This window comes from Xenopus tropicalis, chromosome 8 (genome assembly GCF_000004195.4).
Source record: "Xenopus tropicalis strain Nigerian chromosome 8, UCB_Xtro_10.0, whole genome shotgun sequence".
Lineage (NCBI taxonomy): Eukaryota > Metazoa > Chordata > Amphibia > Anura > Pipidae > Xenopus > Xenopus tropicalis.
Genome location: NC_030684.2, coordinates 96,437,439 through 96,455,390, shown reverse-complemented (window position 1 = coordinate 96,455,390; position 17,952 = coordinate 96,437,439). Strand labels below are relative to the sequence as shown.

At 41.2% G+C, this 17,952-nt stretch overlaps 1 protein-coding gene across 3 annotated transcripts in view; it reads right to left on the bottom strand.

The window, feature by feature from the left end:
- evl (Enah/Vasp-like) overlaps positions 1 to 13,727 on the bottom strand; it is an 89,490-nt gene extending 75,763 nt beyond the window's left edge. For 2 of the 3 annotated variants that reach the window (XM_012967870.3, XM_012967875.3), the window contains exon 1: positions 13,319 to 13,727. In XM_012967870.3, the coding sequence (XP_012823324.1) occupies positions 13,319 to 13,323 (5 nt within the window). In that variant the 5' untranslated portion in view covers positions 13,324 to 13,727. 3 annotated transcript variants of the gene reach the window in all.
- Between the last annotated feature and the right edge of the window lie 4,225 nt (positions 13,728 to 17,952).

Sequence of the window (17,952 nt, the reverse complement as noted above, 5' to 3'; positions counted from 1 at the left end):
GACCGAAACGTTGGCCTGTCGCGTAATGTATTTATTATAATAAAAGTTATGTTTTAAATGATTCCCGGTGTGCACCAATATCACTAGATTTCTATTTTTAATGCTTAATTGGTAGCACCCGGGTCTATGGACTACGCTTAGGAGTGCTGAATCTACGTATCGTATAAGATTTTGTCTGAGCAGGACATTGATTCTTAGCACCCGCAAGATTTGTTTAATTTTTTTTGCAATTTTTGGTATTTTTTGATTCTATCAATACAGACATTATCCAGACAATATGGAGGATTACGTGGAGAGAGCATGTTTTGCAACTGACTATGCGGAGGTTTGGCATGTTAGTGAAGCAGATGCGGTTCGAGTTCTGTGGCAGCACAGTCATACTGACAAGTGCAAAACAAGTGTGAGCGACACCACTCGTGAATGGGAAAGACTAAAGAAACGTGAGATAGATCTTGATCTACATGGCTTGTTCCTTTCTGATTATTATAGGGCTAAGAGGATTCCACGCGGCTTCCGGATACGGAATGTTCCTACCATCGGTCGGTCTAACCCCGAATTCTGCAAGAAATGGATTGGGGTTTTAAATCGTTGTTCATTTGACCTGATGATCTTGGTAATCGAGGAAGTGGCAAGTGAACTAATTAAGGTACGCAAATCCCTAGTTGTACATGAATCGGAGCATGTTTCGGTGTTTCAGGGCGAAGCGGCAGGGGATCTGTTGTCCCGGACCCGAAAACAGGTCGAATCCTATAAACAGGATCTTTTGCGTTTTAAAAAAGAGAAGTTGCGGTGTGTAAATGATGACTATGTTAACTTTCGTGTTTACAGGTGGTTAAGCGGAGAAAGAGAGCTACCATATCCCCAACAGCGCCCTAGACGCCAGTTTCGACGCAAATTGATAAAACCCCTTAACACCGTGGACACCAGTTCAGGGGATTCTGAGGGAGATGATGTTGGGGTTACAGATTCGCAAACGCCTGTACCTGGCGTGGATATCAGCTCTGTTTCCACTTCTCCTTTTTTGGAAGGGTCTCCGGTCAGTGGCAAAAAAACCCCCATAGGAATCGGCAACGGAAGAGGTACCCAACGAGGAGGGGGCAAAAGGGGTCGCGGACGCAAGATGTAGACATTCCGATTTTCAACCTGTCTAAGCATACCCTAACGGTTAGTGAAACTAATGTGCTGCAGAAAGGTCTTTCTTTTGTGCCTTCTTGCCATTTTAATGCTTTTCAATGGGAGGTTGATTTCTTTAAATTGTGCCGTAATATCAATTTAAAACACCAGTTCATGAATTCTGAATCTGGGCAAAATGATACAACAACCTTAAAACTAAAAAGTCTATACACACCTCCTGTGAGCAATCCAGCTATCAAGCTATTTAAACAGTCTGTGGAGAAGGATGTGTTGAACTACAAGAACTCTCAATATGGGAATAATTTGACTTTGGCTGAAAGGTCTGCTTTAAAGTCCCTAATGGATGATAAAACCATTGTGGTCCGCCCGGCTGATAAGGGGGGTGGGATCGTGATACAAGATTATTGTGACTATGGGAAAGAGATTTTGGGCCAGCTGGCTAATGAGAATGTCTATAGAGGGTTACCTGGAGATCCTATTACATCCTTTAAAGCCAAGGTCTTTTAGTTGGTTGATTTGGCAGTAAATACGGAAGTGTTAACTAAACAATTGGGTGAATTTTTAAAACTTGAGCACCCTGTATGCCCTGTACTCTATACGCTGCCAAAAATACATAAAAATTTGACACATCCACCTGGGCGGCCTATTGTTTCAGGACGCAACTCTCTATTACATCCTATTTGTGTGTACCTTGACACTATTTTACAGCCGGCTGTACAAAAGATTCCCACATATTTGAGGGACACCCCACACCTTTTGGATTGTCTCAAGGATTTAACTTTGCCCATTGGGAAACCTTGTTTTTTGGCTAGCCTGGATGTAGTTAGCTTATATACTTGCATCCCCCACGGAGGAGGTTTGGATGCAACACGTCGCACACTTGAAGCACTGGAGAGTTATGATGGGCCCCCAGTTCCATTTGTGATTGAACTGTTGGAGTTGGCATTAACTATGAATTATTTCCGTTTTGAGTATGATTTCTTTTTGCAGGTGTCCGGCACGGCGATGGGTGCTGCGATGGCACCATCTTATGCAAATTTGTACATGCATTGTTTTGAGCAAGAACATATTGTTCCCAAATATGGTTCCAACTGTATATTTTTTCGTCGCTACATTGACGACATGATAATGTTGTGGTGTGGTACGGAAATAGAGTTTCACAGTATGATTCAGGATTTAAACGAATTAGATACTCCTGTTAAATTCACGGCCGAAATACATAGGGAGCGTTTACATTTTTTAGATATCGAATTGTGGGTGTCCGATAATCGGATTGGCTATTCTCTGTTCCGCAAGCCTACAGATAAAAATGTGCTCCTCCACTTCAGTAGTGGTCACCCTCCATCTTTAAAGAGATCTTTACCTATTTCTCAGTTCTGTAGGGTATTGCGGAATAATTCTGATGAACAGATTGCTGAACTACAAATTAGGGAGATGTGGGCGCGCTTTGAGGCTAGGGGTTACCCGGCCGCGGTATTGTCGGCTGCGTTATCTAGTGCTCGTACCCAGAGTATTGTAACTGATAGGGCTTCTAAGCCCCATCCCAGTATTGTGTTTAGTACAGCTTTCAATGACAGATCAGACCATGTTAGGAAAGTCATAAATAAGAATTGGAATATTCTCCAGGCTGATGATGAATTTAAGCGAGTATTGCCCCGGTCCCCCTTTGTGAGCTACAGGAGAGGCACGAGTTTGCGTAACTTGCTGGTACACAGTGATCCTATTGCATGCTATCAGAAAAAAACGGGGTCCTGGTTACGGGGAGACAAAAAGGGATGTTTTAAGTGCCCTAGTTGTACATCTTGCAGATATATGACTCCGGGTGAATCCTTTCTACACCCACAGACTGGCAAACGCCTGCTTATTAGACATCACATCACCTGCACTACTACGCACGTTATTTATCTTATAACTTGTCCTTGTGGTCTGTCATATGTTGGCAAAACCGATCAGACCCTTAGGTTACGGATGGATGGCCATCGTTCAGCCATCAGTACAGCATTCAGGGATGGCACTACAAATAAACCAGTTGCCAAGCACTTTCTTGAGAGAGGGCACAGGTTACCCACGTTCAGGTTTATTGCGATAGACCATGTTCCCCCCATTAGGAGGGGGGGCGATAGGTCTCAATTGCTTATGCAGAGGGAAGTTTTTTGGATCAAAACGCTCAATACATTATCCCCCTTTGGACTGAACGAGTATTGTTCCTACACGTGTTTTTTGAAGCAACGTTAAAGTATGCTCCAAGTGGCTTGTGGTATACATTTTTTGTTTAATGTGTTTCTGATAATGTTATTTTACAGTGTTTAGCAATACATATGCAAGTTTGTTTGCATGTTGTGGCAAATCTACATTGTATTTCTTCGTAATGTTCTATGCTATATTGTCAGTTCACTTTAACTTGCACTCCACACCTGAGGGTTAACTCTCCTAATTTTCCTCCTTATGTGTTTTAATATGGTTTCTCCTCGGTACAGGGTTTCTGTCTCTTTGGTGCCTGTTTCAGTCACAGGATTGGGTGGAACCCTGTCTCTGGGGGGTGTGTCTGTCTTGTTTTTACTATTTATATTTCAATTGGTTTTAAGGTGACTATGGTCTTGATAAAGGTCTCAGATACAGACCGAAACGTTGGCCTGTCGCGTAATGTATTTATTATAATAAAAGTTATGTTTTAAATGATTCCCGGTGTGCAGCAATATCACTAGATTTCTATTTTTAATGCTTAATTGGTAGCACCCGGGTCTATGGACTACGCTTAGGAGTGCTGAATCTACGTATCGTATATATATATATATATATATATATATAAAGCCTTAAAAAAATATAAAATACATTCTCTTCTACGAATAGATTTCCAGTAAGAGAGACCTCAAGATTGCTGTTCCTGGAAAGTTTAATGATATGCAATTTCTCATGTTCAAGTCTCTGTTGACTTTTGTGTATAAGATTCTTGTAGGGAGCCCTATTCGTGTTTATGTATTTATACATCTACTGTATATTAAAGAGTGCCAGGATCATCTTCCCCGCGTCTAGTCTTCAGTTTAAAACATTTTAAAACCACCTGGAAAGCAGCCCAGAGACGCTTGGCCATGCGTCTAGTTTAGAAGATTAAAGCAAGTTATAAATCTTGTGCATAACAGTCCCCGAGTCACTGGGCAGGGATGCTACTTTTATAACAGAAGGAGCCCATGCATGATACGCAAAACCTGATTAGGTGCAATACTAACAAGTGCTGTATGATCAGGGAGCCATCATTATAAATAAATGTGATTATATGCACAAACTAGCAGTAAAATGTTAGAGGTGCACTATAAATGGAACACTGGCACTCTTTGCTTGCCAACCACTCAGTGGTGCCACCCATGTCTCAGAGCAGTTTAAACGATGCTGGATTTGGTGCAGGTTCCAGGGGCATTTAAAAGCAACATGACACTTAATTGAATGTGAGCATAACATTTCAGGTGCAGCAGCCTCCCTTCCCTAGATGCAAACTACATGTGGCAGGTGCCGGAGCATACAGTATGTATGGCTCATCAATAAATTATTTCCAGTGATGCCACATTACAATGGGCTGGATTCACTAAAGAGCACAAAAAATAGTATATTTTTATCTGTGAGAAAATAACTCACAATTCACCACATCATGTGGTCATAGTGCTAGGAACGAATTATTAACCACAGTGAAAAACAGGCCCTGGAAGTGATAATAAATCTAAAAAAATAACACCAAGTCAGACCAGGTGTTAGGAATGCAAAATGTATTTTAGTAACAGAGGACAAAGTCATCAATGAACGCACAAAAACAACTGTATTTGTGTGTATATGTTATACCGAATGACTTAATATTTTCCTTTATTTCCTGCAATTAACATTTTACTGCATTTTACCCTCTCCATTCTCCAAAGTCCATATTACTCATGGCTCTCTCCTGAAGCCAATCTGTTTGTCTTATTACCTGTCTACAGGTCTGTCCTCTGCTGTTTTAGATCCTCTCAACTAGTCTACTAACCTTTTCCAATACTGTGATAAACTTTGTGTTATACAGGGGTATTATATGGATATTAGTTGATGCTATTTTTATTTATTGGCCCTGCAGAAATCAACAAAACGTATTCCATCTACTAACCTGCTGTGACATAGGATCAGCATTCATATTACACCCTAGCAAATTGGTGTTTTCTATTGGAAAACCAATGATAGTTTTTTACTTGTGGTTGTGTGAACCCAAAAACCTGCAATGCTACCCATAATTTCCATTACCCATAACCTACCCATGATTGTGTGCCAAAACACAATCTTTTGTGTTCATGTTTTATAACCACATGCGTACTTTTGAAAACTGTGTGCGCAGGGAAGTGGGTGGGTCAGAATAAGTACAAAATTCGGTCATTTGTTGTGCGCACTACAATTTCTGTCATTTGTTGAGCGAGCTGGTCTAAAATTTGTGTGCAATAACCCGCACAACTTAGAGGGAACGTTGTACGATTGCAATAAACACACACATATATATATATATATATATATATATATAGAATCTTGGAGAGAGGTACCGCTCACACAGGACTTAGGGTTCCATTTTAGATGCTTTATTTAAAGAAACACGACAACTGATGTTTCGGCTGTAACACCAGCATTTGTCAAAGTTTTGTCAACTTTGTCATTGACAAAGGCTGGTGTTACAGGCGAAACGTCAGTTGTCGTGTTTCTTTAAATAAAGCATCTAAAATGGAACCCTAAGTCCTGTGTGAGCGGTACCTCTCTCCAAGAGTCTGTATACAACAATTTTTTCGGGACTGCACCCAGGCATTATATTTTTATCTACACGTGAGTGCCGGCTTCCTCTGCATATTATATATATATATATATATATATATATGTGTTTTGGAATTTGTGATCTGGTGCAAATGGCAAAAAGTGCCAGATCTCATCAAGGAATGATGTCCCTTTTTGCCTCTCTCATGCCTCTCTTTATTAGAGTTCTGCATCAGGAAGGGAACATGTTGAATAGATGTTTGTTTTCATTATTTTACCTGCACTAGATAAGTACCTATGAACTTCTGGTTGGTTGCTGTTGGGTTACCTGACAGCACCATTACACTGGAAATTCAGGTTAATCTTTGGGGCAATTAATTTATAGCAAACAGTCATAATTAATTAGTCTAATTCATCTAAACCTAATTATTGTCTGTCTGCTTTACAGAGAGGGCTGTCCAAGTGGAAGCCAACGGGTGAAGATGTGGATCATTTAAATATCATGTAGTAATATTATTGGGCCTGCTTAAGGGTATTGCCTTAATGTACTTATATGTAAATCTATACCTACTGTATGTCTTTGACTTTCATCTATAAGTGACGTCTTGATTTTTGCACTTCTCTCAGGGAATACTGACATGGTCAAAATATCCTTAACTCTTGACAGACTTCCCATCCATTTAAAAGAGTTTTACTAGCCAACACAGGCATAAGAAGGCAGAGCATACTGTAATACAGCATGCTTTCTTGCTATACTCTCTCTGTTGTGCCACAGGCAGTGATATTCCCATAGACTAGAAAGGCAAAAGTCTGTCCCCAAATTTTTAAAAATACTCAATACTCTATGGGGCACATTTACTAACCCACGAACGGGCCGAATGCGTCCGATTGCGGTATTTTCGCAATGATCGGTAATTTTTGCGATTTTTTCGTATTTTTTGCGATTTTTTCGGCGTCTTTACGATTTTTGCGAAAAAACACGAGTTTTTCGTAGCCATTACGAAAGTTGCGCAAAGTCGCGATTTTTTCGTAGAGTTAACACTTGCGCGCAAAGTCGCGCCTTTTTCGTAGCGTTAAAACTTAAAAGGCGCGACGTTTCACGCAAGTTTTAACGCTACGAAAAAAATCGCGACTTTGCGCAACTTTCGTAATGGCTACGAAAAACTCGTGTTTTTTCGCAAAAATCGTAAAGACGCCGAAAAAATCGCAAAAAATACGAAAAAGTCGCAAAATTTTCGTTTCCAATCAGAATTTTTCCAATTCGGATTCGAAATCGTGTCTTAGTAAATCAGCCCCTATATGTTCTTGTATTTAAATACGTAAGCATGTTTGATTGGGGTGGCTCCTTCTTTATGTGGCTTATAGCACCACAACAATATTAAATACTAAATCTTTAACTAATAATAATATTAATATATAAATACTGCGTTAAATATTTGGGGTATTTCTGTTGTGTCTCAGTTACACAGGAACTTCATTTAAATAGTGCTACTTATATAAGCAGTTCTATCATTTAACAGTACATTCATTGTACAGAAAGGGGAAACAAATCATGCTGTGAGGCAGAAGGATTATAATGTAAATAAAAACGGGATGTGCACTGCTATTCTAAGTTATAGTTTGTATTAATTCCGTCAGTTTAGCTGCACTAGCAATAAATGTACATATATTTGAAGGCATAAGCATGTAATAGGGATTTATTATATTATAATAACTGTCCTATATAGGAATGAAGCTTCTAATAATGAAACATCTAGCCAAATCCAGAAATATTATTATAACCAATCCAAACAGACTGGGGCAGTTTCGGCAGTCAGGAAAGCTTTGATTAATCATATAATAGATTGAGCTGCTGAATTCCTTCTGGATTTCCCAGTTTGCTCCTTAAAGGGATTTTTCACCTTTGGGTTATCTTTTATTATGATGTAGACAGTAATATCCTGAGACGATTTTCAATTGGTCTTCTTTTTTATTCAATTTAGCTTTTTTTAATTATTTTACTTTTTGTTCAGCAGCTATCTAGTTTGGAGTTTTAGCAGCTATCTGGTTGCTAGGGTCCAAATTACCTTAGTAAGCAGGGAGTGTTTTGAAAGAGATACAGGTATATGAAAAGGAGAGGACCTGAATAGAAAAATAACTTATAAAAAGTAAAAATAACAATAAAATTGTAGCTTTACAGAGACATAGTTTACGGCTGCTGGGGTCAGTGACCCCCATTTTAAATCTGTAAGGGAACAGTAAAAGAAAGCAAACAATTCAAAAACTATAAAAAAAATCAGACCAGTTGAAAAGTTGCTTAGAATTGGCCATTCTGCACAATAATACTAATTTAAGAAATCTTTTCACAGTGTAAGAGCCCCCTTGCCAGCTTTGGCCTGCACCAAATATTCATGTTTATGTGGGGACAGGGATTCCACTACTCATATCAAAGCAAATCTGCAGCTATGTTTCATATTAAACTATTCTTAAACATCTATAATTATTTATTTAAAAGGTTCCATTCCTTTACAGAGCTTGTTAACTGAAATGCCTAATATGTTTGAACTCAGCACTCAGCTTTATTGTGTCTATGAGTAATGTTCAGCTGGGGAGATATATTTATAGTCAGTTATCACTGTCTGCTCTACTCGCCTTTCATAACAGAGTATACTTTACTTAATGAGTTTGGGGGCTTTATATCAAGTATCTCTCTTCTGGATTTTGCTAACATCGTGCGTACAACAACTCTCCCGTTCATTCAGAAATGTGTTCAGTTCAGTTTCAACAAAATGTCCTCATGTCTTAGTACTGTTTTGTGAAGGATATTTTTCCCAGAAAGATGTCACATAGTTAATGTGATTAGGCTCCACGTTTGGAACATATACTCTCTGGAAACTGTAAGGGATGATTTGTTTCACTAGAGATATTGAAGGCCTTGGAGCTGACCTTTTAGTAAAGAGCATCCCTTGTCAATCAGAATCAACATGAAATATAACCTTATTCCTTTCAGAGCTGTTATTTAATTATATTCATTCAGAAGTAAAATGACCAGTCCAGAACTCTCCCTTCTATAAGTCACACTGTGGGGCTGCAAAATCAAAATACCCCAAAAGCTTCTTCTGCAATCTGCACTTTCTCCTGCTTGATAAACTGTATGTTATGCAAAGACACGCATGGTCATGAGAAATAACTGTGGATATTTAACCCTAGTATTTTCCTAATCCCCCTTGGATGAGTGACTAGCCAGGGCTGGATTATTTATACCCAGTTTCTCACCAGGAGTAAAGCCCAGCACAAGCAACACATCAGTAGTCTGAATCAGGTTGCTGGCCTACTCTCTCCAACAGAGTTCTATGGAAGCTGCCATATGTCTCAGGGGTGCAAGAAACATGCAACTTCCATAGGCTTCCACAAGTGATACTTTGCTGCATTTTGATCTCGGATCTTTTTGAAGTTGTGTTGACAAAATATCTGGTGAATAAGCCCGAAGAGCCACTATCAGTATCAAAAAAGAGATTGCTGTCCCCAGCTGAGCCCATGCAAGCTTTCAGTTCAGGGGACTTATTAAAGTGGAGGAGATTTTGCTCTTTTTCTCATATCTATTTGCCAATATCTGTACATTTAAGAAACCTATTTACTTCCTGCAAGGAAATTCTTAGACTCTTTCACTATATCCCCCTATTCTGGAACAGTAATGGTATTGGAACGATTGTGCAAAATGGAAAAATTACTGATGTGATCAAATTTACAATTCATTGTTTGCATAACTACATATGATTTCCTCAATGGGAAAGTATTTCCTGAGTAGAGCATAAATGATTTGAACATATTTGTTAAGTTCCAGTAGATTTGCACTACAATGAATGTGATACTATGAAAATGCATAACTATGCATTACTATGAATAAAGTGCCACAATTATATTATTCTACAACACTGCCTCTATGCTGCCCACAGCCCAGGGGTATTTACAAGTCATGATTCCCATATAGGTAAAGGTGTGGGAGCCACTTCCTGTGGTCATGTTGGGGGCGTGGAAAGTCAGTGCAATCTTTCCATAGGCAGGCATAAAAATGTAGACAGTACTTCAGCCTATTTAAGAGACTGTACCACCTCTAACCGAGCGCGCGTGACAGACACCTTAGCCATGACGGTGTTTCGAAACTAGCAAGTGGGCTGCAGGTGCCATGGGGGCTGTTTTGTAAAAAGAAGAAGGTGTCTCTAGTTATATTGACATGTTCCCTTATTAGTATCACTTTAACACAATGTTCTTTTTCAGGGACATAACAAATCAGTAGAAAACAATTGGATTTTACTGCTCAAAGCAGTCAAATCAATTTTGACTGATATTTTTTAAAGATGCCTGAAAAAAAGCCTTTGATAAATGTGCCTATTTGTTAAACACTTACCTGACAGTCAAGAGAGTGTTAATAACTCCCCCAGGAATCCCCATTTGGAATTTGAATACATCTGCCCAGTAATTAAGTTATTTATAAAATATACAAATGAACAAAATTATCACTGTTGTTAAATCATTTACTAGGTTTGCTATTGTGGCTCTCAAGTATGTTTATTTAATTTATTTTTTATAGAATGAACTCTCCTGAGTATCAGCCTTCACTGGCAGATCCACATTGTCATATAGAGTCAATGGCAGTACATAGGTATGCCGATATGGTAATGTTTTGTATAGAGCCACAAGAGCGTTGAATTTGTGCTGACATAAAGGAGTTGTGCCAAAGCAGAGCATAATGATAAGCAATGCACTACCTGCTGCCTGTGCTGCTGTTGCCAGGCCATGTGTCCATGGCGTTTCATTTTCCGGCAGACTGTAATGATTGGATGAGATGAGGAGAGATCCATGCAGCATGTGCGTGTGTGTGCAGCTCTGTGCAAGGGGGGACGCTGACTATGACTGCCTGGACTTTCTACAATCACATTCAGGGAATTTTGCAAAGAAAGAAGACAGCTATGCATGTGCCTGATGTTATGCTGAAATTCTGTAAAATAATTCATTATTGTGTGTAAAATACATAATGTATTGCTCATGAATTTAGCACTTTGCACTAGCATCACAAGTGATGTTTAGGGTCCGGATTACAATTAAATGTCATACAAAGTATTCAGTGGAACACATGGGCAGCTGGAGACCCATAAAAGTCCTCTGGGGCCACTTCCAGCACATTAGCCTCCAGATGGACAGACTTGGCCCAGATGATTTAACTGCCCATATCTTACAACATACAAACTTATGGGCTGATATTCTATGGCATCTTCCACGGTTTCAATTCAAGAAATGACAAATTGCAATGTAGGGTTATGTAGCAGGTTTTATCATATAGGTTCTACCAAATATAATAAATAACAGCTGGTAAAGATATTTTTTTCTGTTCTAGATGATGGTTAACTACAGCTCCCATTATACACAGCAAGCCAATGAATTACAGTTTAATTAGGGTGCCTCTGGTTGTCATTCCCTCTTCCAGATTCCATTTATCCTTGTGTTTCTTTTATAAATGTCTGTAACTGTGACAAGGCTTTCATTTCTGCACCAAGCAAAGAATAAAAGGCCCTTTATGGGGCACCTAATAATTGTGTAAAGTTATGTGACAACACTGGGCTCAATGGGCTCACTTGTCACTGGAAATGGACACCCCGGAGGTCCTCAAACGAGACATGCACCCTGGTGATCCTCAGCCTATTTTAAGTCTGCTCCTCTACTAACCTTATAAAATAAAATGTGCCAAGCCAGAAAGAATGAGAGGCCGAACCCTTGTAAGCTCCAGTAATATTTGTGTCACTCAGGCAAAGACAAGCACTCTTTCCTGTAAGTGCGAGGGAATAAGCAAGGGTTTAATGCATGTCTGTGCGCACATAGCAATATTTAAAGGAGATTAGGGCATTAGATGGAGAGCAACGATTACAACAGATGATAGGAATTGTACATGCAAACCCTGGGAAACAAGCCTAGAGTTATCTAGGTCAGCACTGCAAAACTAGAGGCATCCAAGCATTCGCATACTACAGCTCCCAGAATTCTCTTTTAGCCAAATACTGTATGATTCAAAACTCAAGTGAGGCAACCTATGTGTCAAGGGCAGGGGTACTTAGGTAGTACACAGGCATGTTAATAGGCCAAGCATTATATCTCAGCTGAGCAACCATGTAGGGCTCCAAGGCAGGGGAGTCTAGGTTCTTATCCCACTAAAACACTGTACTGTTATACACATAGGTGTTTACATTCATGTACTTCAGATATCAAGGCATTAGACTGCAAGCTCTTTGTCAAACTAATTCAATAAATGAAAGAGTAACCCTAGATCTGCCTGGCAATGGCCGTGACCTTTAGTAAAAAAGTGCCATATCATGTTTGTTGGAGCCCAGAATGAGGTGCAGTTTTCTCTTTAATTAGGAACATGTGGTTATACACCTGTAACTGGGCTGGGGGACATTAATACAGGTTACATGTACCTTTGTAATGAGGTATGTTACAGGGGCAATGGTATCATGCTTTCCTTTTTAAAAATGATGCCAGTTTTAATGCCTCCTGCCCATGCGTTAGGCCAGCTCCAACAAGCACAGACAAGTGATATATTTAACAGTAACTGCACAGAACTAATACAGAATGGCTGGGCCTCACTTCAGGCCTACAGTGTGGTAGGGGACTGAGATATTCCATCACCCATGACACAGACCTAGCAATAAAGGTGCCACTGGGCAGCAGGTTACAGGCTTTTATTGCTGGATGAACAGGAAGAGCAGATCCCTGAGGGTGAGAGAGAGATACAGTAAATGACACCTGCCCAGTGCCATAGTGACACACGGTGAGAATACAGTGTGCCACTCACTGCCACAAGGGGCACATATATATGTCACAGCTATAGATACGGCGGCTAATTCCTTTACCACACTGATTAACCCCTTAGTGCCTGGGAACCTAAAAAAACAGCAAGACCTCAGAGAGGCTTTCAAATGCAGAAACCACAGGTGCGCCCCCTAGCGCCCAGAGGGTCTCACCTCACGCTTAGCAAGAGGCTCCTATAAATGGAATGACATATAAGCAGCTGATTAAATGCGAGGTAAAGCCGGCTCTAAATAACCACTGGCAATCGATCAAAGGCACTACAGGCGATTTCACGTTTTCACAAATGTCTGGTTTCATAGAAGCCCTTGGATGGTTATTGCCTTTTTCTAGTCCCTATTTGGGGGGAAGGGGGGCTAGGGAGAGATTCCCTATTGCACATACAGCTGCACATTCCCACAGAAGCAGCGACTTGCCGTGACATAGATGCGCCTCTCATATGTATTCGGCCATGTCTCTTCTAACCATGGCAGCAGCAGCACCCGTGCCCCCTTCCCTGTCATCACAGGCACAATGAATGAGGCAGAGACATCCATAATGTGCCCGGTCACTGCAGCAAAGGAACCCGCAAATCCCCCCGCCGCTCCCTCACCTCATTCTTGAAGCAAACGCTCGGTGCCCCCGCTTTCTCCTTGGGATCGGCTGTGCGAGTGAGGCTGGCGGTGCGGGCAGATTAGCGGCGGATCCCCCGAGCTGCTGCTGGGTATTGCTGAGCGTGTATGTGCCGAGCACTCGGGGCTGATGGGGAGAGCTGCTCAATGGCAGTCCTTTGGCGGCTCCTAGATGTGCGGTATTTACTCTCGCTCCAGGGTCCCCCGCAGTTCATGTTTGGCCCCAGACTAGCTGCAGAGATGCTCCTTCCCGACTGACAGCTGTTGTAGCGGTGCTGCCATCTTTCTCTCCACCGAGTAGGTGAGGTTGCAGCAACAGCAGCAGCACATACAAAGGCGCCTGAGCTCTGCTGCCCACTGCTGTCAGCCTGGTCTGTGCGCGCTGCACCCCCTCCCTCCTCTTCCTATGATACTGTACATACACACAGTAGCGCCGCCACCTGCATCTGCCCGGCTGCCAACCCTTATCTATGCCCTTTATGGAGTGCCACTTTATTACTCTTACCTCAATAACAATGTTTGCCTTGGCTGGGCTGCCAGTCTTATGTACGTATTTTCACATAACCACCATAGCACCCACTCACACTGGGGTGCCAGGTTATATGTACAACTACATATCTAACATATCTGCCCACCATGGGGTGCCAGTTGTACTGTAAAAGAGATAGCATCAGAGTTAGCTCTAGGCTGCCAGTTTATTTCACTAGCTCAAATACTCATCCCTGCCCTAGAGGTGAAGCAATTAGTTTTACTGGATAAAGTGTCCTGTCTACAGAGGAACAAGACCCTACAGTTGCAAGAGGGCCCAAAAATGCAGACTGCCAAGTAAGGCCTTAATAACAAGCAATTTTAATTTGCTGTGGGGCCCAGTAACATCTAGTTACACCATTGCAACCACCCTTATGCCATAAGTGGAGTATACCCTAGGTGCCATGTGTGGGATAGATATGCTTGTGCCAGGCCTGACTCCATCCCTTTTGACCACTCCCTTGTTAAATCACACCCAGTGATCACAAGAGCTTTTAAGATCAAACCCACATTAATGACTTAAGGTCCCCATACACGGGCCGACTATAACTGCCGATATTGGTCCCTTGGACCGATTCGGCAGCTAATCAGCCCGCGTATGGGGAGAACAGAGCGTCCTGGCCGACCGATATCTGGCCTGAAATTGGCCAGATCTCGATCGGCCAAGTTAGAAAATCCAGTCGGATCGGGGACCGCATCGGCTCGTTGATGCGGTCCCCGATCCAACTGCCCCATTGCCGCCCACATAATCCGATCGTTTGGCCCCAGGGCCAAACGATCGGATTATTTTTTTTTTTTACCTAAATGCTCCCCGATATCGCCCACCCGTAGGTGGAGATATCGGGGGAAGATCCACTCGCTTGGCGACATCGCCAAGCGAGCGGATCTGCTCGTGTATGGCCACCTTTACAGCCTGAATCTTTGGTGTTAACAATGCGGGGGGCCAGTTAATCTCAGTACTGATAACATTTAAGGGCAGTGGCACACGGGGAGATCAGACGTCCATGATAAAACTTGCAGCAGGCGACTAATCTCCCCAAACTCCATCCCACCGGAAATCTATGGGAACTTTGTGCCTAAAATCACTTCATAAACAGTATGGGGCTAATTTATAAACAATGGTGTTGTGCAAGTTTAGATTAGTCGTCCATGGTTAAAATGTCATCTACAGAGATTTAATAAACTGCGGGCAACTAATCTCCCTGTGTGCCATTGCCCTTGACAGCGGACGTGCAGATGCTGGTTGCAGCAGATTAGGGTTTTGCTTTAATTTTCTACCTGTAGTAGACTGTTCAAAACTAACTGCTGATTAGTTGCAATTGGCAGCTGCACTGATGCTGTTCAGCACCAATGTTTATAAATGAGCCTTTGACTCCCCAGGTGTATTTATATGAAGCTTGCTTGCAATACTCAGTATTCTGAGTCCTGCTGAAGAAGGCTGAATCTTGGCTGAATCCTGAACCAGATCCTGAATTAGGTGCATCCCTAATTTCTTATAGTATAGTATATCTAATTCCATTTAATGTACAGACAGTTTCATCTAATATTAAAGGAACAGTAACACCAAAAAATGAAAGTGTATAAAAGTAACTAAAATATAATGTGCTGCTGCCCTGCACTGGTAAAAGTTGTGTGTTTACTTCAGAAAGTCTACTATAATTTATATAAATAAGCTGCTATGTAGCCATGGAGGCAGCCATTCAAAGGAGAAAAGGCACAGGCACATAGCAGATAAAAGATAAAACACTATTGTATTCTACAGAGCTTATCTGTTATCTGCTATGTAACCTGTGCCTTTTCTCCTTTTTTCCAGCTTGAATGGCTGCCCTCGTGGCTACACAGCAGCTTATTATATAAATTATAGTAGTGTTACTGTAGCAAACACACCAGTTTTACCAGTGCAGGGCAACAGTGCATTATATTTTTATTACTTTAAAGCTCTTTCATTTTTTAGTGTTACTGTTCCTTTAAGATCCCTTTAACAGAAGGGTCATGGCATGCAAAGGATAAGCAGAATAAACAGGGGGATGGGGCTGTGTGCACAAGAGTCTGCATAACAAACTTTGGCTACTGCAGATCATCAGGGATACAAGAACCAGTTTGTTTACTGATTTTACCTTGGCACTGAATGTCAGTTCTTAGGTTCAGTGACAGCTTTCTGGCAGTTGAACAAGGATTATTAAATACATAGTTCAAGGGAACTTCACCAAGTACTTTTGCCAGTTTAACTCAATCTTTCTGAATTTGATTTTATTAACTCTAGAGAATTAACTCAAACCTTGAAACGTCTGGTGAAACTGGGTGCTCCAGATTCACGTGTGGCATTCTCATGATAATGGTTTAACTCCTAAGGGCTGTGACAGATGGGAAGATTAGTCACCCGCAACAAATCTCCCTTGTCGCGGGCGACTTATCTCCCCGAAATACCATCCCACCAGCGAGAATGTAAATCGCAGCTGGGATGGCATACGCGGCGCCGAAATCACTTAAGGTTCCTCTCAAGGCAACTTTGGCGATTTCGGAAAATCGCTGCGCCGTTTATTCCATCCCACTGGCGATTTAAATTCTCGCCGGTGGGATGGTATTTCAGGGGGGGATTAGTCGCCTGCGACAAGGGAGATTTGTAGCGGGCTGTCTGTCACAGCCTTTAGTGTACGAACCCACCTTGTTTACGAAATGGAGGAAAGCTTTTGTATATGTTACTCCAATAATATTACTTTCTCCAGTTTCCGTTTAGACCACTTTTGTGAATTCTCCTTGGAGGAGAACTGACTTCTGCTACATTTTTTTTAACAGAATAGAAAGGATTAAGAAAATACTACTTTCAGTTACAATGACATTTACACAAAATAATGAATGGAATTAAATTAATGTAGATTGGAAAATTGCTTGGAATGCCATTTCCTTGCATTAGAAAGCAATGCTTTTCCTCCATGTCAGGGGGACTGTATTTCCAGATACTCCCTTGTTTAATTTCCTTTCTGCATATACACAGATAGGCATCAGCTAGCAGGTGGATTCTTTTGACAGAACTGCCAGCTGATCTTCCCACATATGGAACCAATACTGAGGACAGCAATTGGCAGTGCATGTTTCTAAATGTGCTTTACCATGTGATCTGATTGTTGGTCAAGAGAGGTGTGAATGTTCAATTAGGCCATCCTAGCATTAAAGGAGAAGGAAAGTCATTTTGGCATTTTACTGCCAATAGATTCACCACATTAGTGCCACCTAGAATGCTATATTTATTCTACAAAAAGATTTATCATATCTGAGTAAAGAGCCCTAGAAGCTTTCTCTATTTGTTTAAGATTGCAGCTGCCATATTAGTTTGGTCTTCGTAGCTTCCTGCTGTATAGCTCTAGCCCTTATAGCTCATATCACATATTCCTAAGAGTTCTCTCCTACCTCCCCTCTCCTGTTCCCCCCTCCCATAAGAATTCATAAAACTCCCTCCCCCACCCTTAGGAATATGTGATATGAGCTATAAGGGCTAGAGCTATACAGCAGGAAGCTATGAAGACCAAACTAATATGGCAGCTGCAGACTCTGGCCCAGGGAATTAAGGATTTTTCCTTAAGGAAAGTCAGATACCCTAAGAATATGTTTACAAAAAATGAGATAAGAATTCCTGTGCAACAATACTGTAAGTGCTTATGGCTGTATTTACATAGACCTTTCTGATAAAGCTTACTTAGTTTTTACCATTCCTTCTCCTTCAAACCAAGCCTGGCTGATACAAAGTACCACTTGATGACTTGGACAAGCACATGGGCCATAATATGTATGACCAGATTTAACTGTACTTGTACTTGTCCTCTGGCAATGTACTTTTATATGATTTCCAGAACCCTTAAACAACAGCCATAACCAACCTGTTAGATGCATTCAGATAAATAGTGACTCATTACAAAATCAGAAATAGTTTCCCCAAATAGTTTCATGATGATAGCTGCTAAGAGAGTGGGGTTTCAGACTTTTTGAGTTTAAGCCCTTTTTAGTGGTTCAACATTTATTGAGGAACCTGCCTCATAATGCTAAAGATCTATGAAATCGTTTCTATCTTGCTGTAGTTCCAAGGATATCT